This window comes from Calypte anna, chromosome 14, assembly GCF_003957555.1.
Source record: "Calypte anna isolate BGI_N300 chromosome 14, bCalAnn1_v1.p, whole genome shotgun sequence".
Taxonomy (NCBI): Eukaryota; Metazoa; Chordata; class Aves; order Apodiformes; family Trochilidae; genus Calypte; species Calypte anna.
This window is the reverse complement of record NC_044260.1, coordinates 2,483,119-2,509,178: the sequence shown is the minus strand read 5'-3', so window position 1 is coordinate 2,509,178 and position 26,060 is coordinate 2,483,119. Positions and strand designations below refer to the sequence as shown.

Below are 26,060 nucleotides of genomic sequence, written 5' to 3'. Positions count from 1 at the left end.
ATGGGGCTGCACGTGTGGGAGGCGGCATGGAACAACCTCTCATCCTCTTGTTAATCTCCTGTCATCAGCAGGTACCTGTTTCACACGCAATGCTCTGCCTCATGAATCCCAGCCTCAGTGCATGCTTGTGAATTTTTAATGTAGAAGCTGACTGAGGGGATTCAGCTGATAGCCACGAATCTCTTTATGGATGTCTTGTTCCTTTATTAGCTCAGGATTTAAAAAAAAAAAAAAAAACCACAAGCCTGGCTATTTTCATAACAGTGTTTTTACAAGGCTACTTTGAAATGTAAATGAAAAAGATTTTAAAAACAACCACGATCAAACTTATAATTAGCACGAGGAGATGTGTTTGGTAAACTCCCCACTAGGCAGCCTTCAGGAACACCATGAAGATGTAACCACATCGAGGTTTTCTCTTTGGAATAAAATAAGAGCTAAACTGCTCGTGGGATTACATGTTCCAACACTGAAGGGATGATGTCCAGACACGCAGGAGGGAGGGATCTGCCCCCAGGAGTTTCCAGACTCTCTGGCAGTGTGAAGGAATGAGAACTCGGTATCATCCCCCAGAGGATCCCCAAGCTCCTCGCAGCATCCCTCTGCTCTCCCAGCAGTTATCAGCCCCCTCTCTGGAGCTGATAACTCCCCCCAGATCTGCACCTCAGCCCTGCAACCAAGCCGGGAGCATCCTCCCATCCCAGCTGCCATCTCCAACCTTCCCAGGTTCCCCAGGCCCACCTTCCTTACCTTTTGGCTGAATTCCTGTGCTTTCTGCCTCCTCTCCAGCCTCACGGCCTCTGCGCTGGGAAGGGGCTCCCTCCTGCCAGCCCCGCGCTGGGGCCGCAGCAGCCCCAGCCTCAGGGACCCCCCGGGGCAGGACCCCACCAGGGTGGCCGCCGATTCCCGCAGCGTCACGGGCATCCCGTTAACTTCCAGCACGTAATCCCCCGGCTCCATCCCGCAGGCGGCAGCGGGAGACTCCGGGCTGACGCTGGCTACTCGGGGGGGGGCTGCCGCTCGCCAGCTGGAAGCCGAAGCATCCCCGGGGGGCGGGAGGGAGGTCGATGTGCCGCAGGCGGGACACCACCCCGATGCTGGGGGGCACGTTGTCGCAGCGCCTGGCCAGCCCCAGCAGAGCCTGGTAGCCCAGGGAGGTGACGGGTTGCCCCTCGATCTCCAGCACCTCGTCCCCCGGCCGCAGCCCCGCCGCCGCCGCGCTGCTCCCCTCCTGCACCCAGAGGATGTAGCACGGCCCCGTCCCGCTAATCTTGAACCCAAAGGCCTCGGGCCAGCCCTGGTTGGTAGCGGGCATGGCTGCGACTGGAAAAGAAGGAGAAAAAAAAAAAAAAAAGGACTTGTGGTGCGTTTTTCCACCTCTAACGTTAGCCCTGTGTACCCCATCGGGTGGGGAGGCTCTGGTCTTGGCTACACTCACCCTGCTGTGGGGAAAAATGCCCCAAGTAGGACAGTCCTAGGTTGTATTTCCTTGAAAAAAATAGCTTTTATTCCTTTATCAGCAGGCTGCTGCCAGCAGTGAGGAAGCTGGGTAGGCTGGAAAGGTCAGGGCTACCCCGGGCACACAGACTGTGGCCTGGCACAGCCCTGGTGGCACCTGCAAAACCCCCCTCCATGGGAGGAGCATTTAGACACCTAAATGTATTTATTTATCTAGCCAAATGGTGGTTTCATTTCCCTGGCATGGCGATGAACGCATCATCCAATGATACTTGAAGCACCTTTGTTTTACCCAGCTCTTCCCAAGGCTCAAGATTTTAGCAGTTTGCAACTGCAAAATTACTGAGAACTTGCCAGTTTGCCTCAGCTGTCCTGGGAGCATTTCCCTGTGCCCTCCCTGTCACATGGACAGCATGAGCCTGATCACAGCATCCTGAAATACAGAGATGAGGATTTTCAAAAGGACTCTCTCGTGGCTGAAATGAAGGCTTAGGATCAGCTCTGTAGATGCTCAAGGAGAAATCGGGCACATCAGCCCCCAACATCTGCAGAAGTTGTCTTTGCCCAAGGTAAATTGGCCCAGCTGATGAACGTGGCTCCCTTGGATGCCCTTTGGATGCTGCTGATGTGTGCGAGTCCTCTCTGTCCGCTGACACTTCCTAAAATAGCTGGCATGCAGATTTTTATCTTCATTTGATCTCAGCTGCCTCTGAAGATGCTTTTAACTCCCCTGTTTATGCCATGGTGCTTAACACATGGGAAGCATTTACAGAAATGAAAAAGGCTGTTTTACCTGGGTGGATTACCTTATGGAGGCTACGAGGACTTGGAATCCCTCAGCAAAATATCCTCACAAATGCACTGTGAGTTTTGTGCCTCAAGCACCCTTGGTCAAAATTCAGTAGAACAGAAAACATTGTTCAGTGCCCTGTTACAGGCCAGAGAGGTGAAAGGTATCCTCCCTATGTCCATTTCCAGCAGGGATAATATGGACCAGCTTGTTCTGGGAGCAGAAATGTGAGGATGGGCAGGGAAAAAGCCGTTGTTCCTGCAGAAATGGGTATTAACCACCCGAGCCTGCTTGGCTGCTGTGAGCAGCTACTCATGGCTGGATTGCAGAGGGCACCAGAAGTGCTGCACCCATCAGGAAATACTAAAAAGGACCAAACAATATGCTCTAATTACTGGTTTAAGTGTCATAATCTCATCCTCCTTTGCACAGCAGTGCTGATTAAAGTGCCACATTAAAAACTGGGGATTATTGCTATTTTTTTAAAGAGGAAGCCGAGCTGTTCCCCATGTTAACAGGCACAGATGTCAAGGACAGAAGGAAAGTCTTGAGGCTGAAGCATGGGGCAAGCCTGGCACCAGTGGGATGAAATCCAAGGGGTCACCAGGGCAGCCCTGGGACCGCAGGTCTGACAGCACCAGCAAGAGCCCAGTAAGCACTGGGATGGACCCAGCACTGCCTGGCAGAGCAGCAGCCACAGCCTGGCTGCCTCACCCCCTTCCACCTCTGCACCTCCAAGCACTTACAGAAGTCTGCAGCCATCCAGGTGAGTTGTGTGGGCTCTCACCAGCAGCAGGTTGGTTCCCCACAGGCTCAGGGCTTTCTTAGTTCTCCTCCATCACTCTGGAAGCACATCCCAACTACCCACCGGGCTCCAGGGGGAATCTTCTTGGCTTCCATGTCCTTCCTGCAGCCCCCAGGGCATGGAGGGCATAGTCCTGGTGTCTAGTGCTGGTCCAAAAGTGGGAAAAACGGCTGCTGTGGTGTGGGGCAGAGCTCAGGCAGGAGCTGGATGCCCCTTCCCAGGTTTCTTACTGGTGCCCTGAGCCCCTCCAGCTGATCTGAGTCAGTGCCAGGCAGGCAGAAAGGTCTTTGTTGCCTTTTCCTTTCCTAATTAACTTTATTTTCATGGCAAAGAGGAGCAGGGACAGACTAATTGCTGTGCGGGTCCAAGCTGAGTCTGGTGCTGACCTGAGTCTGCAGATCTAGGGGGGAATTAGGAGCTGGAAGGAGAAAAAGGGATTAGTGCCTGCCGAGGGAAATCCCTGATCCCCGGAGGCAAATGGGAAGGGACAGCAGTGTGTAGAGCAGAGGGACATGGTCACTGCTCCCAAACCTCTGCTGGGGGTGCTGAGACCTCACCAACCTGCCAGCAGTTTGGGGGGGGAAACCAGAGATTCTGGGAGTACAGCTCTGTCAAACAACACGGGATTCACTGCAGGGATTTGAGGCCCGGATCAGCTCCTGTGGGCTGGGCAGGAGAGCTCTGCCTGGCCAGGCTGCTCTGTGTGGATCCAGCAGCAGCAGAACCCCCTGGGTGGGCACTGACTGCTCCTTCAGCTGCTGTTTCTGATTTTCTCCTCTGCCTCCTCAGCACTCAGGGATCCCAGGGCTTTGCACACTAAGAGGGTTTAGGGTATTACACGTCCTGCTGTCTGCAGGCACCACGGACCGCACAGCAATCCTGTCCTGTCCTCCCTGGGCACCCACGGGGGCTGAGCTGATGGCAGGGTTGGGCTGGGTGGGAAACAGCTCCTGGGGGAGCCCAGGAACCTGAGCTGGGTTCAGGTTAAGGAACCCCACTTGAAGGTGAGCAGGGTGAGGTGGAGGCTCTTCCTCTCCCTCCTTCATCTTCATCCGTGTCAATGCTGCAAGGGACCTGGACCTCCTCCTCTTCCTCCTCCCCAGCTCTGGGGTGGGTGATGGTTGCTCCTTCCTCACAGGTTCTGCACAGACACAAATCTCCTCCTCAGCAGCTGAGATCCAGCGTTGGGGGGGAGCAGGCACTGCCCTCCCGTGTCCACATTCCTTCCTGCAGAACCTCAGGGCATCTCCACCCTTCACTGCCCAAACAGGCAAGCAAAACTGCAATGCATAATTTCTCTCTTTTTCTTTTTATTTTTTCCCCCCCCTCAGTTAGTGAAGCAATTTCTTCTTTACCCTCCATTTTCAGGTGACTCAAGCACTTCAAATCACCAGCGAATTTTAATCCCTGCAGAAAGTTATGGGACTCCACATTGCTGAAAAGATTTTCTCCTTGAAGACCTTCTGCTGGACTTTGACCAGACTTTTCCCTCATTTGCACAGGGCTTGGATGGAGTCAGCTTCATCTCTCTCAGACTTAACCTACTGTTGGAGTATTTGCTGGCTGCTTTGTCCTTGAGCACATCCTGCAAGGCCACTGAGAGGGGATGGAGCTCGGTGCTGATGCCCTGCAGCTCCACACAGCACACAGACCCTGCCTGCCCACACACAAAGGAAACACCATCCCCACCACCCCAGGGCTCCTTCCACCCTGCCAGGCTCAACGGGTTGCATCCAGCATCCCAGACAAACCTACAGCCTCACCTGCAGCACCACAGACATTTTGTGGTACCAGCAGAGAAGGGAAAAGCAGCTTTTTCACCGTGTCCTCTATCAGAAGCAAAGTGCCCCGGGCTGTACAACAGGGCTGTGGGCAACTCCTCAGGCTGAGCCCCCAGGACAGCTCTGCCCTGGCAGTATTTGGGTTGCATTTCTCTCTCTCAGGTGCTGGTTTGGTGCTTTGAGGAAGAAGAACTTACCAGGGGAAGAAAACCATCCCTTTCCTGAAACCCAACCTCACCTCCTGCCTTCGCATCTCCCGACCAAGCCAATGAATTTCCTCTGGGTGCCAAAGCAGCCCGAACCACCCTCTTGGTGGCCTTACCTGTCATGCCAAAGATCCCCCCAGCAGCAGAGCGGGACCTGGAGCTGGCAAAACCATCCCAGCAGCTTCGGAGCTTTTGGATCAGTTACCTGCAGCAAAGGGCTGAGTTTCTATGGCAAATTCTACCCCGGCACCGTAACCCAATCGGTGCTCATTAGCTGGGACAGAGCTGGTGACAAGGGAAGGTTTCAGTTGACAGGAACCAGCCCGGGGGGTTCATCTCCTCCAGCTTTGGTCCATCCCAGGTTCTGGATCCCTGCAGGCACTGGAGCAAACCCATCCCAACTGTGCCAGAACATGGGATGCAGTGGTGGGAGAGGAGGATTTCTGCTTGAATGTAACGCTCAGTGCTCCTGGAGAAGATTTTGCTTTAGTGACTTTACCAAAGGCAACGAATCTGAGGAGATTTTTTTTTTTTTTTTAATTTTTTTTTTTTTTTTTTTTAAATTTTATTTTAATTTTTTTGCAGATTCCTGAGAAATGACAGCAGATGCAGAGACCCTTGGGGAACAGAAGCCAACAGACACCAAGTGCACACAGGGAGCTGCCCAGGGCCCCGAGAGCTCTGACACAACTCTGGGGTTTATAAAACACGTTCCTTTTTTTATTTCTGCAGGGTTTTATTTAATCTGCTTGCAGAGGAAGGAAGGAGGCAGGAACCCGCAGCTCCTCTCCAGGCCATGTTGCATGAGGCTGGCAGCAACCTCGGCTGGTGGGAGGTGTCCCTGCTGGTGGCAGGGGGTGGGACAGGATGTTTGGTGTTTTTTTTTTAAACCTTTTCCCAAACCAGCCCGGAATTCCCTGGTTCATGAGGTACCCGTGGGTTTCCCCCATCCATGTCCTTCCAGCTCCCTGCCCCCCCCCCCTACCCCTTCACCGGGGGAAGACCCCCCCCCTATCCAGCTGGAAAGCCGCTACCTTTGAGAAACGACTCGTAAGAAGGTTGGTTTTGTTGTTTGTTTTTTGTTTTTAATTTATTTGAAGGGGGGGATGAAGCGAACTCCCGTCCCGGGACCGATCTCCCGCCGCTTCCGGGTTACCTCAGGCCAAGGCCTCGATCCCCGGCCGGCCGGGACCGACTCCGGAGAGCGATTCATCAGGCTCAGGACAGCGGTGAGCGGGATTAGGGGGGACACCCACCCCCCAGGGGTCCCTCTGGGCTGGGATGGACCCAAATGTGTCCCCTCAGGGACCGAAGGACCGGCGGCCGTGGGGCCCTGGCCCTGCTCTGTCAGTGTTCGCTGCTCCAGGGCCCCGCGGCCTCCGGTTGCTGCCTAAACCCCGACATACTGCTAAAAGTCTTTTTAATGTTGTATTTCAGGGCTCGGGATGGATTTTCTGACCCTTTTCTTGCTTTATTTGTGCTTCCTGGTCAGCTTTGTGGCTCTGCTCGGCGTCTGCTCAGGGGGGAGGGGGATTTATCACAGAAGCAGCCAGGTAAAGGAAAATGTTTCAAAGCCGTGCTAAGTGACCTTCTCCTGGTTTGTCCTGCTGGAATCCCTGTGTTTTTCCTCCATAAAAGATGTTAGTTTACACGGGCAGAGCCATGAAATGAGGGATTCCTTATTTCACCCCGTTTTCCCAGCTGCTGGTTGGAAGTGGCAGTGAGCATCCTTCCAGCTGGTGAAGAAAATAAAACATTTGCCTCTTCCAGCTCCTGCTCCTGCAAGCTCGGCCCCTGCACTCACCCTGGAGTCAGGAGGGGGTTTCTCATGATACTAAAAGGGCATTTTTTTCAGTGACACCCTAACACGTCAGCTTTGAGAAATTAAATAATTATGAGCCCTCAAGTGTTTGCAGTTTTATGGTGTTTGGTGTCCTCAGTAAGAGGAAAGGGGGGGGAAGGTCTGAGAGTTAAAATAGGGAGAGAGTTATAACTGATAACAAATACTTTAGGGGCAGCTCATTAGTGTGAGTCTGTAATGATGCTGCTGGCTGTTTCCTTGGAGGGAGGAACAAAGTGTTTTAAATGAGGGTTAAGAATTGACATTTTATTGTAAAAACAGAACTGTTTTGTTATGTGTTGCAGCACACAGCCTCTTTTCAAAAAGAGTTGTCACTTGAACTGCTGATGAGAGGCTTACCAGTTAAGAGAAAAATATTTAACATCTTCTCAGCTCCACATACGGTTTTTGCCTTCTGGTCTTTCACATCTAAGACAAGAAGCTCTCACTGCATATTTTCTTTCCATGTCAGCTAGAAATAGGCTCAGCTGCTCCAATTTCTCCACCAGGGATGGAGCAGCGTGTTGCTATAGAGATCTGTCACCTTCTGAGCAGCAGAGTCAAACAGCTCTACAATCACAGACTATTGTGAGGACTTTGCTAAATGAAGACAGGCACTTTTCTTCATTCTCTCGAGCTGGTTTTAAAACAGCAATTAGATAGACATGGAGTTACCAGACTGGGTCATAGAAGAAACCAGGGGTGGGTGGGTGTTTGCTGAGGATTGCTGGTTGGGTTGGGTTTTTGATTTTGTTTGTTTTGGTTTGTCCTTTTTCTGGAAGAGAGCAGGCTTTATCTCTTTGCTCATCTCCACTTGCATCTGTCAGATGTCCTGGTGAAGCATATTGTAGTTGAGAAATTGCTCAGTTCTATCCCCTGCTTAGCCAGTCAGCCAGTCCATAACCCCATCTAAGCTCCTTAGAACTTTCACACATTAACCCAGATATGTTTGTTTGTGCCTTCTGGGCTTCTCAGAACATAAAACTTACTCCTAAATTGAAAACCCCAGCAGCATGCCTGCCTGCCTGTATTCTGAGGACTCAAGTGCCCCTGAAGAAGAGCTTCCTCCCCAGGGACATAGCTTCAGTGACAGATAACTGGGGGATTGGGTGACTTCTGGTTTTGTTGGAAGGTTCCACCCAGCAGGAGCAATGCAGTTCAGGTAACAGTCTTTTCATTTGCTTCAGGTGTTGTCATTTGTAATCCCCACACAGCTCCAGAATGTGACACATCAGGCACTTCACAGGCTCTTCTACACAAGGTACTGCACTTTTGGTTTCTGCTTCTGACATCATTATTTTTTAATGGCATTTCTGACCACTGTCAGTGACCTCCTGCCACCCTCAGAGCTCTCAACATTCTCCTTAGATACTCTCTAGTTACTAGGGCTGCCTGTCACAGAGTACAGGCTGCCTTCAGGGATTGCCACACTGTTGTCTCCCTGTTCCTTGCTTGTTGAGAAGATGGTGCCCTGGAATACTGGAGCATATTGACAGATAAAGATAATGGGGCTCAGTAGCTTCCAGTGGAACAGATGCTGGTCACACTGGTTGGGGACAGCAGACTCCCCAGCAGCTGCAGGATGAGTTTAGGCAGAGCCAACAATCCCCATCCCCTCCCTCCAATCCCATTAGTCTTAGTCCAGCAGCTTGGATGTCCAGGTGGCTCAGGGGGAAGCTGCACAGCTGCAGCCTGCTCTACTGAGGTGATTTGATTTTTTCCCCTGTAAACTTTGGTGCTTCACAGTCTGCTTCAGGAACAATTTAACTGCCTTTCCTCTGGGGGCAGCAGCTGCCTTCGGACAGACACACCTCCAGCTGTGGCATGTGTGCTGCTGCTTTGCTGCCTGCTGTGCAGGGTCTGTGCTGCTCACACAGCCCAAGGGGGGGTGGTTGTGCTGTCACCTGTGTCCTCAGCAGCAGAGCCACGCTCTGACCAGCCTGGTGCTGCTGGAGAAACTTTGATTCTACACACACCCCCTTCAGCTGCATCACCTCCTTCCAGCAGGGGATGTGCCAGTTGGTGCAGAAGTCTGGGGAGGTGCAGCAGATGGGGGTGTCCCCTTGGAGCCATGCAGTCCAGAGGAGGCTCTGGAGGATCCTGCTGGGCTGCAGACAGAAATGGTGGAGGGGAAGAGCTGGTCAGGAGCAGGCTCCCTGCTGTAGTACAATACTCATCACTTGTTACTTGTAGTAAGAGTTGTGCAAAGCAGAGAGATGCACTCACTGCAAGTGGCTTTCCTGATGCATGGCTTATCTGAGCATCTCTTTGCCAGGCTGCTGAGAGCTGCTGCTCAGTGGGACACATCCCAAACAAACCTGCATGCCAGACTCTGGGCAGCTTGCCTTGCAGAACCTTGGGCACCTTGGAATCAGTGTTCACCTCCTGCCACACTTGTTTCCTAACGGGTACTTATGTTGTTACAGTTTGGTTGGGTTTTTTTTTCCAAGATTACTTTCTCCTGGAGTTTGCTCTCAGATTAGCACACAGAAAATGTCTTCTGGCAGGATGCTTATTGGCATATTTTGTCAGCACCAAGGGTGCTTTGTACTCTGCTGTTGGGAAAAAAAAAATCCAAAGGTCATGATGATAATGGGAGTGAATTTAGCTGGCATATTTAAAGGACTTTATGTGGGAAGAAGAGGAGAAGCCACTGGATGGAGGAAATACTATTAATATTCAATCCATGCTGGCCTAAAAACCTAAAAGAGATGTCTTCTTGCATTTGGAGTCTTTGCTGATCACCTCTGCGTGTACTTGACCTGTTAATCAGGATGCTGAGTATTATTAAATAGACTACCCCCTTTCTGTTCCAGGAGCTGTTTGTTTGTTGTCCTGCACATCCTCTTGGAAGCTGCAGTGTATGGGGAATACACCTGGGAGGTGTTTGTGTACTGCTGGGAGCTCCAGTTCCACCTCCTCCTCCTCCTCCTGCCCTACCTGCTGCTGGCTGGGAACGTGGGCTGCTTCCTGCTCTGCTCCCGGGCTGATCCTGGTGAGCTCCTGCTGATTCTCAGCTGTAGCTCTTTGAAAACAGAACCTAAAAAGCATTGCAAACAGCATCACTTCTCCTCTTTTCCTTGTTTTTTTTATTGGTTTTTTTTTCCCCACAGGTATAATAACAAAATCAAACCATGCCTCAGTGGTTAAGGTTTATGCTTATGATGGTGTGTTATTTCAGAAGGGCATCTTGTGCCCTACGTGTAACATGGAGAAGCCAGCCAGATCAAAACATTGCAGTAAGTATCTTTACTTACCTTCCTTGATAACAGCAATATTTTCCCAAATCAAATCTCCATCAGTAACTCCAGTTCACACTTCACCTGCTCCGTTACCCAGCTGGAGGCACACTGGAATGTGCTGGTGTTACTGGGCTCCCTTTGCTCACTTGTGAAGCTGTTTTAATGCTCTTTCTCTTCACGGGAATTACATTTCTGAGGGTATAACTTGGGGTCAGGTACAGGCAAGATTAGAGCATCTATAAGTTAAATGAAAAATGATCACCTGTCAAGGCCTGAGGTCAGGATTTTGTTTCTCTTGCAGAATTTGCTGTTACCTTCTAAAAGAAAGCTGGAGCTACAACCTGCCTTTCGTACACTTTGCTGGGCAGTACTGCTGGAGAAACCAAAGTCTTTGAGCTGCAGTCTTGGTGACTGAAAGGGGGAATGAGAGACAAGTCTGTGGTTTTAATATTGGAGTTTTTTTAGGAAACCAAATTAATACTTAACTTTAAAAGCTGCCGGATAAATCAAGACCGTAACGCTTCAGATTCTTTTCAGGTGAAAACCCATCCTAACCCGTGTTAAAAATCAAACTGATGACCTGGAAAAAAAAAACAAAACAATGAACTGATGTGTCTTGTCCCTGACTCTTGCTCAGGTGTCTGTGGGGTGTGTGTGCAGCGTGTGGATCACCACTGTGTCTGGCTCAACAACTGCATCGGTGCCCGCAACGCGCGGTACTTCCTGCTCTACCTCAGCACGCTGACTGCCATGGCTGCAGCCATCACCACCATCTCAGCAGCACTGCTCAGACACCTGGTGCTGCTCTCAGGGATGATGCATGGCACCTACCTCGACGAGCAAGGACACGAGCAGCCTGTGGGGATCTTCTTCCTCGTCCAGGTGAGGCTGTGCTGTCTGGGCTGTTGGCCAGGGGAGAGGTTTGGGTCGGGCTCTGCTTGCAGGAACTGTGTCAGTCCTGCATGTTCTCACAGGCAGGATGGGGACAGACTGCTGGGTTGTTTTTTTTTTAATCAGGTTTACACAGCCAATGAGGTTTAGAAACACTGAATACTGAAAAAGAACACAGAATATTAAAAACGTAGGGATTTTTCTCCCAGCACTTCATTCCACTCTCCCATCCTTTGGATTTCTGCCCCAGGGCTGCTTTCACTCAGCAGATCTGATCCATGAAGAATGACTTCACATTCCAGTGACCATCTGCTCTAATCATGTTTAGGGAGCAGGCTGCAGTCCTTGACATACCATCGAGAGGTTAAAGCAGGACCCTACTACCCTGGATTTTAAATAACTCAGTATTTTCTCTCACATCCAAGCAAAGGGTGACTTTGGGTCACTCTGTCACTCTCACCACTTCCTGCATTGTGGCAATGAGGTGATGAGGAGTTAAATGCTTTATCTTCTCATCCTAGACAACAGATGTGTCAGCCTTGGACTCTTAAAAAGCACTCTTGGTCAGGGAATGTGTGCTCATGTTTGAGTAGTACCACTACCACTCCCCAGCACTGGAATTTAACTCAGAAAATTGCTGCTTAAGCTGTATCATGTCAGCAAAACCAGAAGCTGGGCCAGATTGTAGCCTCTTCATTTGGCAGTTTGTTTTCAGATGATCTGCATTCATTATTTTCTAATTAAAAAACCCAACAAAATCTAAACAAGCATAAATCCAGCATGGAATACAAACATTCAGAGATAGATGGGTGCAGAAAATACCCCACGTATTAGCAAGGCTTGTGATGAATGCATTTCAGGAGTTCTCTGTTCTTACTCAGGGTGAGGATGGGATGGAGTTATGAGCTGGATGGAGTGCAGTGACCTTGCTCTGTGTGCTGCCTCCCTGTGATCTAATGCTCCATCTTTTTAACCAAGTTATTTCCTTTCTTTGCAGCACCTTTTCTTGACTTTCCCTAGGATTGTCTTCATGCTTGGGTTTGTTATTCTTCTCACACTGGTGCTGGGTGCATACTCCTGCTTCCACCTCTACTTGGCCTTAACCAACCAGACTTCCAACGAATGGTGTAAATCCAGAAGGTACAGGTGGTCCCACCAGCAGACACTGCAGCCTCATGACAGACAAGTAGTCTACAAAAACATTTATTCTAGAGGAGTCTGGATGAATTTAAAGGAAATCTTTAAGCCTCCTACACTGTTGGAAAGAAAGAAGAAAACATGAAGATCTAATACTTGACATGTGCATTTTTAGACTCCTTGCATGACTCTCAGCAGTGTGCTTTGATGGACCAAATACCTTCTGTAAAAAATCACTGGGTTTTGATTAAGTGCTTGGAAACCATGTTTCCATAAAACTCCAGTCTTCAAAAATGAAGAGTTCTTCCTAGGGGCTGTGACAGTGGCCTCTCAGGTCTCTCAGAGTTACAGTACTGAAGCCAGCTGGACTAGGGATCACTTGCAAGATCTCCAGAGCAGGGATGTACCTGCTGCTTTTAGAGACTTGGGCTTATTTTGGGAAAGCCAGTGTGTTTGACTTACCCAAACAGGAGGGTTTCTAAAGCATAAAGTGGCCCTGTTCTCTTCCCTTGCCAGAAATTCTTCTCTTTGCATGGTAACAGAGCAGAAATTGGAAAAATATAGTAAGAACTTTAAATAACTTTATTTTTTTAAATGTATTTATTTACATGCCAAATCTGTACAATAGGTAATTAAAAATCCATATATGTTTTTTTTAAAAAAAAATCCTATACAATATGGCTTTAGCCCCTGACAGACCAGCTCTCAGAGCAGCCTGCCTGGCACTGTGGGGTACAATGATGCATTCTGTCAGAGATCAGTACATAAGGCTACTTGTCCAGGATATAAAAGAAAACAAAAATACTGCAGTACCATGCCTTAGGAGGACTAAAGTAGTGAGGTTAAAGGCATAGAAGGTTGTGAGTGGTGGTGAATGCACACCACAACTCCTTAGGTTTGGTTTTCTTGATTTAAATGCATACGATTGTCATCTCTTACGAGACCCTAATTATTTGCTTCACTTTCTGAATCCTTTTCAACACCTCTGTGGCCAGAGGGAAATGCTTTGCAAAGGATTTTCCTTTGTTTGAGGCAGTTGTACAAAATATGGAGCCTTTTGGATCACTCATTTCCACAGCAGGGCCTCAGAGAGGTTTTTAACTACTGCAATTTGCTTTTTAAACAGAAACCACGTCAGGGCTGAGCCATACTGTTCAGCCCCTTCCCCCTAGCAGCATTCTCTCCCTTGCTCTCTGAACAACTCTAATGGCAAACTCAGGACTGATCAGATTCCCCAAACTGGAGGAAAACAGTCAAGGTTTAATATCTGTCCCTACCTGCACGCTGGGCATTAAACAATCACAGTCTGGACTTCCACCTCCCCCTCCTGTGTGGCAATCACAAAATCCCCTCCATGTTCCATGATTTCAATGTCCTCAGATGCCACCATTGTCACTGTGGCTTCCTCTGTCTCAATGCTCCCCTCTGTGGCCAGCACTGCTCCCTCCCCAATGGCAGAGGCCAGTGTCATGGCCACCTGCTCAGTCAGGCTCTCAGGGGTGGCAATGGTGATGGTGTCTGCAGTGTCTGTGCTCACTTCAGAGTTTTCTGCCACGGTGACATTCTGCACAATGATCTGGTGACCAGAGTTTGCTTGATTGACTATTTGTTGTACAACCTTCATAATGTGGCTGTCGACCTACACGAAGAGAAGAAAAGGCCACCTTATTTCTCAGTGTAGTTCTCATCACCACAGACAGGGCTTGGTGACCACCAAGCAACACTTCATGCCAGTTTTCTCCAGCCATTTTCATCCCAGTTTCCTCCTGCCATTCACCCAAGTCCCCACCAACTCCTGGAACATGTCACACCTCCTCTCACTGAAGATATTTCACCAGCAAGGAGCTGGCTGCCCACAGCAAGTGAAACTGGTGATGGAAAAACCCTACCACATGCCCAGGTATTGGGTTTATTTAACATGACTTTCAGAGACTAAAAGTGATGTATTTCATCTGCAAGTCCCCAGAGTAATAGTTTATGTGGCTGCTTTACCTCATGCCTTGTTCCCTCTATTATTTCAGTAGCTTCACTTGTCTCCATGTCTTCAGTAGCAGTCTTGAAAGACAAAATATGAAGAGTCCCTTTTTAGATTATTACAGAAAAATCTTTTATTACCAAAATATAAGCCACTAAGATCTTCCAGGAAACTCTTCCTGTTCTCCCCAGGTGCAGTAGCTGATGACAACAACTCCTTGAAATTCACCCTCAGTCCCATTATTGAGAGCTACGTGCAGAGTGCTCACAAATAACTGACAGGGAACATCCTCTCCCAGCAGGACTCAGCCAACTGGCAGATTTTCTCCTCCTGGAGAAAAACTCTGGGAGCTCTAAAGGGACTCAATAAACACACAGTGTTACTCTGCACAGGTGAGTGCTGGCTCTTTGTCATGGAGGGGGAGAAAGCAAAACATGTAATTCATGGCTTTTAGCAGCCACAGACAGATAAAAAGCCACAGAGATTATTCTGCACAAAGTAAGCTAAATAAAAATGGGAGAAAATAGGAGGGGATAGCTAAGGGAGAGCTGGTCAGAAGACCTGCACAGCTGCAGCTTTTCCTGACAAAACACCTTGCCAAGCTCCTACAGAGAAGGCTGTTTTACCCACTTCTCACCTCGATGATGTAGTCCTGAGTGTCTGCCACCACTGAAGAGAACTCTACCAGGACTGTGTGAGGATCTTCAGAGATGACTGTTGCAGCCAAGTTGTCAGCTGACTGACTCTCCTCAGACACCATTGCTTCCTCCACCTCCTTCAAAGCAAGGAGGCAGCCACCTGAGTGGTATTGCAAAAATGCCAGAAAAAACAAACAAACAAAGGCATTATTTTTCATAACCATCTCAAATACAGAACTACCTGGGAAACACTGTGCAGCACAAACATAACCTTTGACAGGCTGCTGCTGACCAGCAATCAGACAACAGGCTCTCACCCCAAGGCAGGACAAGGAGTGGACACCAGGACACCAGACCAGGGAGCAGGAGGTCCAGTGTAACCAATCCCATCAAACAAGATTATATGTGAGTACTCACTCTACTTCAGACATTTTCCCTGCAGGATGTCCATCCTTTGTGTTTTTACAGGATTTCAGAAATCCTCCAAATGAGTACAAATTTAATGCCAAAAAACCCCACACAGTTGGCATGTTTAACCATAACAACATGTGCCACATCATCAGCTTGACAGCCCTCCCACCTCATCCTAACACAGAAATCAAGCTCTCTCTGGCATTACTTAATGAAAACGTTAATTATCTCCCTCTTTGTGTACCAAAGCCATGGGAACAGATGGGTAGACTCTTGTTTAGGGTCTGCCTTCCCCACGCAGGGCAGTAGCAGAGACCACTTCAGGCAGAGTTTGGAGCAGAGTCTGCAGCACTCCTGCAGTCAGGTTCTTAATGCAAATGGTATTGTGGTTGTCCTTGTTGTTTAGATGATCTAGCTTGTACATTAGAACTAGTTTCTGGGGTGTTTGTTCAGCATTATTTTTGATCAGACCACGAGAGAAATATTCATTAATGTAGATTAAAAATAATATAATGCAGCTGAGATGCAGGTAACCAAACAGCCTCAGGTCAGGGTCGTTACATCTGCTCTGAAATACCCATTTTTCATCCAAAAAGCAGCTTGTCCAAGCCCACCCTTTGAGCTACGAGGCACAGAAGCTTTGCCACCTCACCTTTGGTTTTGAGGTGCCTGTTGAGGGTGCCATGCTCTGCAAAGCCTCGCCCACACTTGTAGCACTTGAAGGGCTTCTCCCCGGTGTGGTGCCGGATGTGCCGCACCAGGGAGCCCTTCTCCCGGAACCCCCGGCTGCAGAACTGGCACACGTAGGGCTTGTCCTCCAGGTGGGTACGGAAATGGACCTGCTGGGCATTCTGGAGAGAGAGAGGGGGGAGAAGAGGGCAGTGAGAGGGAAGGACAGCCTCAGAACAGGCAGGATTTTAGCTGCCAGGGTAAAAATCGGCATCCTGGAGAACTTCTTGTGTGAGGCACAATGCTTGGCTTCTTTTTTGTTATAATGATGATGATGATGTAGTTATTTCCTCATGTGGAGGAAGAGTTTCCTCACAAATGTGAAAGTTCTCTTCCCACTGTCCCTCTTTTCCCCACTAAAACAACACCTCCTCCTGCAGCTTCTGCTCCTGCACAAGGCAGGTAGTATGGAAATGGACCTGCTGGGCATTCTGGAGAGAGAGGGGGCAGAAGAGGGCAGTGAGAGGGAAGGACAACCTCAAAACAGGCAGGATTTTAGCTGCCAGGGTAAAAATTGGCATCTTGGAGGACTTCTTCTTGTGTGAGGCACAATGCTTGGCCTCTTTTTTATTATTATTGTGATGATGATGTAGTTATTTTCTTATGTAGAGGAAGTGTCCTCACAAATATGAAAGTTCTCTTCCAAGTGTCCCTCTTTTCCCCACTAAAACAACACCTCCTCCTGGAGCTTCTGCTCCTGCACGAGGCAGGTCGTATGGAAATGGACCTGCTGGGCATTCTGGAGAGAGAGGGGGCAGAGGAGGGCAGTGAGAGGGAAGGACAACCTCAAAACAGGATTTTAGCTGCCAGGGTAAAAGTCAGCATCTCGGAGGACTTCTTCTTGTGTAAGGCACAATGCTTAGGTTCTTTTTTGTTATGATGATGATGATGATGATGTTGTTATTTTCTTATGTGGAGGAAGAGTTTCCTCACAAATATGAAAGTTTTCTTCCAACTGTCCCTTTCCCTCACTAAAACAAAACCTCCTGGAGCTTCTGCTCCTGCACGAGGCAGGTGAGCTGGCACTTGTTGTATCAGGAGCAAAGCCTCCTGGTTTTTCCCAAACCCTGGCTCTGGAAAGGAGTCCCAGTTGCTAGGGAGAAGCACACCCACCTTGGTCTTGTACCGCTTGCCACACTTTGGGCAGGAGTAGGGCCGCTCGTCCGAGTGCACGCGCTGGTGCCCCTTGACGTGTGCAATGGTCTTGTAGAGCTTCCCACACTCCCCACAGCGGAAACGCCGCTCGTTCACGTGCACTTCTTGATGCTTTTTTAGCAGGTAGCCCTTTGTGAACTCCTTGCCACACTCCTCACACTTAAAAGGCTTGTAATCTAGAGAAAGAGAGAGCATGTGGCTACGCTAGTGTGTGGTACGTGCTGGAGTTACACCCTGAACCAAAATGTAACCCAGAGGAGGGAAACTGTATTTTGAAATTTGTAAACAAGTGTGTGCATGAGCTTTGTCTCGTTTGGAAGGGAATTCTCAAATTTTACTCTCAAGGCCTTTAGTACCTTCCAAGCAGCAGCTCCAGCTTGGAAATGCCAAATTTGCCCAGCGAACGGGCACGCAAAGGCACAGAATTGGAAACAAAGAGGCTGGGCTTGAGATCACAGTCAGAGCCAGCAGGTTTTAGACAACAGCTTAAGGAGGAAAGCTTTACCTAAATGACCTTTGATGTGTGCTTCCAGGGAAGCAGCTTCACTGAAGGCTTCATCACACTGAGGGCAAACGTAACTTTTGTACCCGTTGGTTCTTTCTGCATCTGTCTGTTGGAAGGAAAATGGCACAGCACGGGTGTCTGTTGTACTGGTGTGCACAGGAAGTGCTGCCAGCCAAATTCCCCATTAAAATGAAAGATTTATGGCGTTAAGAGATTGCTAAAAAGAGACTTGTAAGCAGGAGAGAGCCAGCACGTGTGCATACTCAACACTGCACTTAAAGCACAACTCTAAAACCTGGCATGAAGACACAGGCAGAAGTAATGTGCAGGGCAGTGAGGCCAACACTGCTGCCTCCAACCAAGGAAGGTTAAAAAATTCATCTCTTTACAGAATACAAACTCACCAATTCTGTTTGTTCTACTTCAACACACTGTTCCCCACACGGCTCCTCTTCTGCTTCCACCACGTCGTTTCCCAGTTCCTCTGTAGCAGCCACAGGAGGTTCATCAGGCTTCTGCAGCTCCTCCACAGCCACCCTCTCTATCACAATCCCTGAATTCCTCATGGCCTGTCTCAGCAGGTTCTCACTGTTCACCTCTCCCTCACATGGCAGCTCCTCGGGGTGTGACTGCTGAGGGAACAACTCTGCTACAGCACAGGCACAGTTGGACCTTTGGGTTTTTACAACAAATTGCTACAAGTGGTTTTCTAAGGTGCCTAATGCTGTGGTGCAGGTGGAAAGATGAGAGAGGGAATGACCTCAGAGTGGGCAGGAAGGTGAGGTGCCTCTCTCCTCTGCAGACATCCCACCCAAGGCCTGATCAGCCTTTGCTCCCACCAAGAAGGGTCAAATTTTGTTAACGAGGTGAAACGCTTCCCAGGGCTTCAGAAACCTCGGGGGGTGTTCAGGAGACACAACACTCACCTCTTGGTCCAGGGGTTTTGCATCTACCACAGGAAGCTCCTGCATCTGGACATGGACCTCCCGGATGACATTGCCTTTTGCATCTGTCACCAGATGGATGACAGGGGAGGGCTCCATGGCTTCACTGGACACTGCCACAGTGTCTGTGTTGGAACCAGAGGATCCTGCAAGGGAAGCAGCACCAGGAGCCTCTCAGCACCCTGAGCAGTGACACTAAAAGTGTCCCAGCCCGTCAGATGCCTGCTCAAGGCACCCGTGTACTGGACTCCCAAACATCCTTCACAGTGAGCACCTGGCTTCTGGTTAACAGCTGAGCTCTCTGGATTACTTTTTCCTGTACAAAAGATGGAGTCTGAATACCACAGAAATATCTTTGTTTCTTGACTGAGAAAGAATTTATCCTTCCCGTGGTCTTGTCAGACAAAAGGCAGGGGCTGACAGCACCACTGACCTGCTGGCAGATCTTCTTTGACTACTATTTCTTTGTTCATATTGAAGCAGATTTTTTCAGTGCAAGGTGTCAGAGATTTCAGGTGCCGAGTCAAAGCTCCTGATTCCCGGAAGCTTTTCCCACATTTCTTGCATCTGTAAGGTCTTTCATCTGGAAATGGCAGGAATCAAAACAGGAGTGAGTATTAAACTAACCACAGCCAGGATTAGCTCTAAGGGAGAAGAATGTTTTCAGCATACTACAGCGAGCAGAGGGAGCTTATCCCAGGACTTCTCCCAGCACCCCAGAGATGGGGGAGCTCCAGCAGCACAAAATCCCAGTGGAATGTCAGCTGGACAGAACCCCCCCCACAGCAGAGATTTTGGGGACCTGCCTTACCAGTGTGGCGCCGGTGGTGTCGGATCAGAGAGCCTTTTGTCCTGAAGGAAGTGCCACAGAGTTTACACTCATAGTCCTTCCTGCTGCTGTGGGTGATCATGTGAGCTTTGAGGATGCTGGCCTGCAGGAGGGAACCTCACCTTAAAAGAGGTCCCAAAGAGTTGCTGCTTTTACACTTCAGCTGCAGAGCACAACAACTGAAAGCAGAACTTCCCCTTTAGGAGTGGGGAGTAGTATTAATGGGGTAGCATTAAACACCAGCCAGGCAGGCTGGCAGCAAAGTCTTGTGGCTTTTTTTTTTGTTGTTTTTTTTACATTGGTTGGAAACAGAAGTGCTGAGGTACTAACAGGCTGACTCCTGTTCTTACCTCTGCTGTCAGAATGGTTCCAAGGAATGTTTATCAATGTGGTGATAGGAGCTTTATAAATATAAATAAATATAAATATAAATGGGAGTAGTAGTAATGCAGCAGAGGAGCACACTGCTGTCTTGAGACCTCTTTCTTTGTCAGGCAGCTGAAACAAGTTGCTAAGCCAGCCCAGCCCCAGTGCTACTCACTGTTTTAAATGTCTTCTGGCACAGCTCACAGACGTAACGTCCTTCTTTGTTCACCAGCAGCTTCACCTTGATCAGCTCCGTGGCCACCTCCTGCTCCTGTTCCTGCTCCTGCTCCTCGGGGTTTCCTTGCTCCTCACTGACCTCCCCATCGAGGTGCCCATTGGGGTTTTCAAACACATGGTCTCCTGCAACGATGACTTCTTTGATGTGCCCACTGCCTGGGGAGAGGAGAGGATGGCACAACAGGGATGTTTCCTACAGAGGAGATCTTCACACCCCCTGCTCCTGCTGCTGCTCCAGCATCCCAGGCAGCAGGCAGGGGAGAGGTGCACTGTGCCCCTCAGGAGCAGGCACACACCTCTGCCTCTGCACAGAGCTGCAGCATAAATATTAAAACGGACGTTTCTGGAGTGGCTCTTTGAATCGAGTTTGTATTAATCAGGAGATAATTTGCAAAGCCAGCCCGGGGCTGCCTCTCTCTCACCCCTCTGAGGTGACACCCAGTGACACAGCGGTGTCACCGCACCGATCAAACTAAGGAGGAGGAGGAGGAGCAGCGAACCTTTCCCCCCGCGGGCTGCGGGGCCCTCCCCGAGCTCACCTACGATGGCAGCCGCGTTGCCGATTTCCTCCGCTATGGACGACGCTTCCACAACGATATGAGCGACAGTTATCGCCTCCTCCACAGCAGGGACGACCTGCCGTGACAGATGACATTTCAGCAGAAAGCTCTGATCGCCATCACCGCCACCGTGTGCTCCGTTCTCTCCCCGCCAACCCCGCGGCCCGTTTCGTCCTGCTGATCGCCAGGCAGGGCCGGAGGAGAAGCTTTGCTGTCACCTTTTGTACCTCCTGACCGAGGAGCTCCCCGGGCGCGGCCGTCAGAGGCTCCGGAGCTCGCTGGCAGCACTTCTGCAGCTTGTGCTGCACGAACTCCTCCAGGGAGCTGAACTCCGCCTGGCACCGCCCGCACTTGTGCACGTCGGCTTCATCTGCGGGACAACCGGGCACCGGCTCAGGGACACACCGGGGAAGGGACAGAGGCTCGGGGAGACACCGGGGAAGGCGGACAGAGGCTCGGGGAAACGCGGCCTCTGGGCTCTGCCTCTCCCGGTGGGCCCCGGGGTGACCGCGGGGAAGGGGCTCGGCTCCGGCTCGGTACCGGAGCGGTGCCGGCAGATCGCTCCTCAGCCCGGCCCGCAGCTCCGCTCCCGCAGGCCGGAGAAGGGACGGGGCGCGGAAACCCCGCGGACGGCACCGGCACGGCCGGGACCCCCGAACCCCGGGACCCCCCCACCCCCTCCCTCAGGCCCCGCTTTCCCCTCGGCTCCGACCGGGGCCCTGTGGCGGCAGCGGTACCAGTACCTTCCTCGCTGAAGGGCGCCGGGAGGCTGAGGAAGGCGGCGGTCCCGGCGGGGGCAGCGTTGGTGCCGGCGCTGCCGTCGGTCCCGGAGGCCGCAGCCGCCGCCCCCCCCCGCCCCCCGGCCGCGGCTGCCGTAAGCCCCGACGGCCCCGCGCTCGTTGCCATCGCGGCCTCCATGTCGCAACGAGCCGCACCGCCAAGATGGCGGCTTTACGGCCGTGTCGTCATAACAACGGGCCGCGTGCCGCGGGACGGGCACCCGCCGGCGGGCTCGGCCGGGGAACGAGGACGACGCGCGGAGGTTCCGGGGCTGAGCGCGGCCCAAACGCTGCGCACCCGCTGACCTCTGGAGGCCCCGCCCAGGCGGACCGGACCCGAAGGGGTTACCGAGCGGGTTACCCAATGGGTTACCTAATGGGTTACCTAACGAGTTACCTAACGGGTTACCTAACGAGCCCCCAGGGCGATCGAGTGGCCCAATGGATCGCGGAGCGCCTGGGGTGAGCGCCTGCTGCTGGCCTATAGGAACGGGCGGGGGGCGGGCCGATGAGCAGGCAGCCAATGAGAGCGCAGCGAGCCGTGACGCCATGCGGAAGGGCGGGAGAGGGCACGGGGCACCGGCTCCCGGTGCGGTGGGCGGGGCCTCCGCCTCCGCCGCCCAATGGGAGCTCGGGTCGGGAGCGGCGCAGCCAATGGGAGCGTGCAGGGGGCGGGCGCCCGGGCGAGGCGCGGCGGCCATGTCGGCGATGGCGGGCGGCGGGCAGCGGCTGTGCCGGCGGCTGGAGGGCGAGGCGGCCCGGGCCGTGCTGTCCGCCGCGGACACCGTCCTGTTCGACTGCGACGGCGTGCTGTGGCGAGGAGAGACGGCGGTGGAGGGAGCGGCGGCGACGCTGGGCCGGTTGGCGGCGGCGGGCAAGCGGCTCTGCTACGTGACCAACAACAGCAGCCGGACGCGGGAGGCCTACACCGAGAAGCTCCGGCGTTTGGGCTTCCCCCCCGCCGACACCCGACACGTCTTCGGCTCTGCCTACTGCGCCGCCCGGTACCTCCGCCAGGCCCTGCCGCCCGGCGCCGCCGCTTACGTGCTGGGCAGCCCCGCCTTGGCCGCCGAGCTGGAGGCCGTGGGCATCTCGCCCCTGGGGCACGGCCCCGCCGTTCTGCCCGGCCCCTCGCCCGCCGACTGGGCTCAGGCTCCCCTCGACCCCGCCGTCCGCGCCGTCCTCGTGGCTTTCGACGAGCACTTCAGTTACGCCAAGCTCTGCCAGGCCCTCCGGTACCTCCTGCGCGGCGGCACCGACTGCCTGCTCGTCGGTACCAACCGCGACCACCGCCTCCCGCTGGAGGGCGGCACCGCCATCCCCGGTGCGTGGGGCAGGAGGGGTGCGGGGAGGGGGTCCCGGGCTGCGGGGTGGGCGCGGGGAGGTGACTCGGGGCGGTTCCGACCCCTCCGTGGGGAATCCCCGAGGGTCTGGGGGTTCGTGGGGCTTTCACCTCGTGGTGTAAAGCAAATGAAATCCTAGGAAAAGCGGATTATAGGGTTGGGAGTGAAGGGGTTTGCTGGTCAGGCCACCTCATGGCTGGTTGAGTTTCAGTTAGCTTCTGATGCGAGTTTGTTTTCTGGGATCTCTTAAAATGTTTCCATTTATATATATATATTTTTTTTTTTATAATGGTCTCAGGCCAAGGGCAGTGCCGGGTGCCCGAGTCCTGGGGGCTGTGCTACCCCTCCCCTTCCCCTGAAACAGCCGGAATCTCCGCTCCTTTACCGGCACCGGTTTGTCAAGTAAAAAAATTAAAAGCTTTTTAACCCGGGTCAGCACGGGGCAAAGCTCTGCCCACAGAGCTGCCTTTCCAGAGCCTTGCCAAAGGTGTTGGATGGCGTTGGATTTTTCCCTGCCCTGTGCTGAGGGTTCCTGTGCTCAGCTCTGGTGAGGCCACAGCTTGAGTCCTGTGTCCAGTTCTGGGCCCCTCAGCTCAGGAAGGAGATTGAGGTGCTGGAGCAGGTCCAGAGAAGAGCAAGGAGGCTGTGAAGGGATCCAGCAGAATTGCTGTGAGGAAGGGCTGAGGGAGCTGGGGGTGTTGAGGCTGGAGAAGAGGAGGCTCAGGGGAGACCTCATCACTCTCTACAACTCCCTGAAAGGAGGTTGGAGCCAGGGGGGGATTGGGCTCTTTTCCCAGGCAACTCTCAGCAAGACAAGAGGGCAGGGTCTCAAGTTGTGCCAGGGGAGGTTTAGGTTGGAGATGAGAGAATTTCTTTCTGGAGAGGGTGATCAGGCATTGGAATGGGCTGCCCAGGGAAGGAGTGGATTCTCCGTGTCTGGGGAGATTTCCAAAGAGCCTGGATGTGGCACTGAGTGCCATGGGCTGGGAACCACGGGGGGAGTGGATCAAGGGTTGGACTTGATGATCTCTGAGGTCCCTTCCAACCCAGCCCATTCCATGATTCCGTGGTTCCTCTGCTGCCCCTAGGGACGGGCTGCCTGGTGCGGGCTGTGGAGACGGCTGCTCAGCGGGAGGCCATCATCGTGGGCAAACCCTCCCGGTACATGTTCGACTGCGTGGCCAGCGAGTTCCACATCGAGCCTGCCCGCACCATCATGGTGGGGGACCGGCTGGACACAGACATCCTGATGGGCAACACCTGCGGCCTCACCACCCTCCTGACCCTGACGGGGGTCTCCACGCTGGAGGAGGTGAAGGAACACCAGGAGAGCAGCTGCCCTGCCCGCCAGAGCCTGGTTCCTCATTACTACGTGGATAGCATTGCTGACCTCCTCCCTGCACTGGGGGATTAGCAGAGCCAAACCCACCCCCCCAGCCCTCTGGCAGGCCCCTGGTAGTCACCTCGTGGCAGTGAGGTACTCACTAGTTACCACCTCGAGTTACCAACCAACCAACCCCTGGCTGTTTCACCTCCCTGTCCTCTCAGTATGATGTTGTTTACACCTCAGTCTTTAAATGCACTTTGAAATGAAGAGGGCATTACGGTGTCTCCCCCCTGCCTCCCTTCTGGGGCTTTTTGATTTATTTTTTAAATTTTTAATTATAAGCACCACATCTCTCCAAAACGTTTGTGATGCTCAGTGTCAGGTTGTCCTCTCTAGACTGAGTAAAGCAGAGCTGGTTGATCTCAGGAGAAGCTGGTAGTGTGTCCTGGGCTGGAGGGGTCAGGGCTCAGGCTGATTTATTCAGGGAAAGGACTCTTGGGGTGTGTGGTAACTTAGCAGCAGTGTTTGGAAACACCCGTGCTGGTTGGTGCAATGTGCCTTTGGCCTTAGCTCGATGGCTTTTCCAGCAGAGGTCCTGTCCAGCAGCACAGCCTGCTGCAAGGGTCACCTCAGGTCATGGAAACTGCAGGCTGGCTGCTTGGCCTGAGCCTGGAACTGCACTCGTGGTGTGGGTTAGGGGAATTCCACTCACAGGACACAAACAGTGCCTCCTGTGTGTGCCTAGGTGGTGGGTGTATGTGTAAAGCACACGTACATGCAAGACCCCCCCTTCCCCTTCCTAAATATATATCAGAATATATTTAAAATATAAATTTAAATATAGTATATGATAATATATCATTTCCCAGAAGGGAGGATAAGAGGAATGTACTTCACTGGTCACAGTGGCTTGGAACTAGATGATCTCTAAGGTCCCTTCCAATCCAAACCTTTCTATGATAATTCTCCTCAAGCTTTTGCATTTGGTAATGCAGAAAGTCTGTAACCACCCAGGACTGTCCCTCACACCTTCTGCTGCCCAGGGATAACTGCATTAGGACTCAGTTCCTTCTTGGCCTTCCCTCAGCATCTTCTTGGCTTTAGCTGCAGGATCAGAACTGAGGCTCAGCCCGTGGGGGGGACATAGTTCAGCTTTGCTCCCAAATAATCCTGTGGGTGCTGGCTGGGGGTGGCAGCAGCACGTGCTTCCTTTAAATACCCAAGGGGAAGGTCTTCCAGGGGCCTGGCTGCTGGGCTGGGGTGGCTTTGAGGTTTGCTTGCTCAAGAGATGATCTCGGTTTGATCTTCAGATGTGTTTGGGGGATGCACAGCTCAGGCTCCCAGGTAGATTTTTTTATGCTGGCTGAATCACAGGTGAAGGTTTATGGCATTACACAATCAACTGAGAAATGACATATATGCAAATAACAGGCTTTTATTCCACAGATTTCACTATTGCAGGAAAATCTAAGCACTGTCCTTCCTTCCTTCACCTCCCACTGGTAGCTGGGTAGCTCTGGCAGGGTGCCAGTGCCATTTCCTTCCACTCAGACACTGGAAACCAGCACCACCACCCTCTGTGCACAGCAATAACCCTGCAGTCCATGTTGTCCCTCAGTGTTCCCAGAATGTCAGCTGGATCTTGTCAAAGGCTCTTTGTTTGTACCTGGGGAGGGGGTGCAGCAGAATCCCTCCCTTATTCCCATTTCCAGCTGGAAAAACTGGGACCAGGTAAAGAAACACCCAGAGGTGGAACTTCCACTTTGTATAAGGTGGAAATGAACAGTGAGGGGTTCACTGCAGGTAGGGTCCAACTGAAGGGGGGGTTTGGTTCTGGTCCTGGGGCACTCAGAGTGTCAGAACCTGTCCAGCAAAGTGGCCAGAGGAGCCCTGGGCCTCACTGTTCCCTGCAGGAGGGAACCCTCACCTCCATCACCTCTGCTGAAATGTGCTGGTGAAGGTGTCAGTCCTGCTTCAGAACTCTGTATCAGCTTCCAAACGGTTTGAAACCTCTACTTGAATCCACATTAAACTTAGAAACTGCTTTCCCCTGGCCTTGTCTCCTTTTGTGCTGGTGTCTCAGGGAGCTTTGGGTGCAGAGCCTGGAGGGGG

The 26,060-nt window shown here is 51.9% G+C and overlaps 4 protein-coding genes across 7 annotated transcripts in view; 2 read left to right on the top strand and 2 right to left on the bottom strand.

Annotated features, from left to right (window-relative positions):
• GRID2IP (Grid2 interacting protein) overlaps nucleotides 1-1,315 on the bottom strand; it is a 31,279-nt gene extending 29,964 nt beyond the window's left edge. Inside the window, exons 1-2 of the mRNA XM_030460007.1 lie at nucleotides 1,074-1,315; nucleotides 751-1,027 (exon numbers count right to left, since the gene is read on the bottom strand). Coding sequence (XP_030315867.1) covers nucleotides 751-1,027; nucleotides 1,074-1,315 — 519 coding nt within the window. The remainder of the gene's footprint in view (nucleotides 1-750; nucleotides 1,028-1,073) is intronic.
• Nucleotides 1,316-5,942: 4,627 nt separating this feature from the next.
• On the top strand, nucleotides 5,943-14,589 carry ZDHHC4 (zinc finger DHHC-type containing 4). Of its 4 annotated transcripts, none has more exons than XM_030459650.1 (8): nucleotides 5,943-5,969; nucleotides 6,141-6,269; nucleotides 6,478-6,593; nucleotides 8,068-8,141; nucleotides 9,697-9,875; nucleotides 9,994-10,119; nucleotides 10,760-11,004; nucleotides 14,317-14,589. In XM_030459650.1, exons 3-8 carry the CDS (start codon nucleotides 6,486-6,488, stop codon nucleotides 14,323-14,325), a joined length of 741 nt encoding a protein of 246 aa, XP_030315510.1. In that variant the 5' UTR covers nucleotides 5,943-5,969; nucleotides 6,141-6,269; nucleotides 6,478-6,485; the 3' UTR covers nucleotides 14,326-14,589. The 4 variants fall into 4 exon arrangements, with proteins under 4 accessions (XP_030315510.1, XP_030315508.1, XP_030315507.1 ...); XM_030459648.1 differs by lacking the exon at nucleotides 14,317-14,589 and adding an exon at nucleotides 12,011-12,745 and having other exon boundaries at nucleotides 8,095-8,141; XM_030459647.1 differs by lacking the exon at nucleotides 14,317-14,589 and adding an exon at nucleotides 12,011-12,712.
• On the bottom strand, nucleotides 12,743-21,417 carry E4F1 (E4F transcription factor 1). Its single transcript, XM_030459646.1, has 14 exons — nucleotides 21,243-21,417; nucleotides 20,718-20,869; nucleotides 20,479-20,575; nucleotides 19,878-20,095; nucleotides 19,319-19,439; nucleotides 18,941-19,090; nucleotides 18,490-18,653; nucleotides 17,968-18,195; nucleotides 17,564-17,669; nucleotides 17,017-17,234; nucleotides 15,827-16,025; nucleotides 14,763-14,923; nucleotides 14,143-14,205; nucleotides 12,743-13,789 (listed from the first exon to the last, which is right to left on the bottom strand). Exons 1-14 carry the CDS (start codon nucleotides 21,415-21,417, stop codon nucleotides 13,442-13,444), a joined length of 2,400 nt encoding a protein of 799 aa, XP_030315506.1. The 3' UTR covers nucleotides 12,743-13,441.
• A 562-nt stretch (nucleotides 21,418-21,979) lies between these two features.
• Nucleotides 21,980-26,001, top strand: PGP (phosphoglycolate phosphatase). Its single transcript, XM_030459895.1, has 2 exons — nucleotides 21,980-22,602; nucleotides 23,710-26,001. Exons 1-2 carry the CDS (start codon nucleotides 21,987-21,989, stop codon nucleotides 24,033-24,035), a joined length of 942 nt encoding a protein of 313 aa, XP_030315755.1. The 5' UTR covers nucleotides 21,980-21,986; the 3' UTR covers nucleotides 24,036-26,001.
• The last annotated feature ends 59 nt before the right edge of the window (nucleotides 26,002-26,060 follow it).

Coding starts and splice junctions, on each gene's coding strand:
- ZDHHC4 (XM_030459647.1), top strand. CDS start 6,486: ATGGATTTTCTGACCCTTTTCTTGCTTTATTTGTGCTTCCTGGTCAGC. Junction 8,142..9,696: donor CACAGGCTCTTCTACACAAG/GTACTGCACTTT, acceptor TTTCTGTTCCAG/GAGCTGTTTGTTTGTTGTCC. Junction 11,005..12,010: donor GGATCTTCTTCCTCGTCCAG/GTGAGGCTGTGC, acceptor CTTTCTTTGCAG/CACCTTTTCTTGACTTTCCC.
- E4F1 (XM_030459646.1), bottom strand. CDS start 21,417: ATGGAGGCCGCGATGGCAACGAGCGCGGGGCCGTCGGGGCTTACGGCA. Junction 20,870..21,242: donor GGCGCCCTTCAGCGAGGAAG/GTACTGGTACCG, acceptor GTTGTCCCGCAG/ATGAAGCCGACGTGCACAAG. Junction 14,206..14,762: donor CTCAGGACTACATCATCGAG/GTGAGAAGTGGG, acceptor TTGTCTTTCAAG/ACTGCTACTGAAGACATGGA.
- PGP (XM_030459895.1), top strand. CDS start 21,987: ATGGCGGGCGGCGGGCAGCGGCTGTGCCGGCGGCTGGAGGGCGAGGCG. Junction 22,603..23,709: donor GGGCGGCACCGCCATCCCCG/GTGCGTGGGGCA, acceptor TGCTGCCCCTAG/GGACGGGCTGCCTGGTGCGG.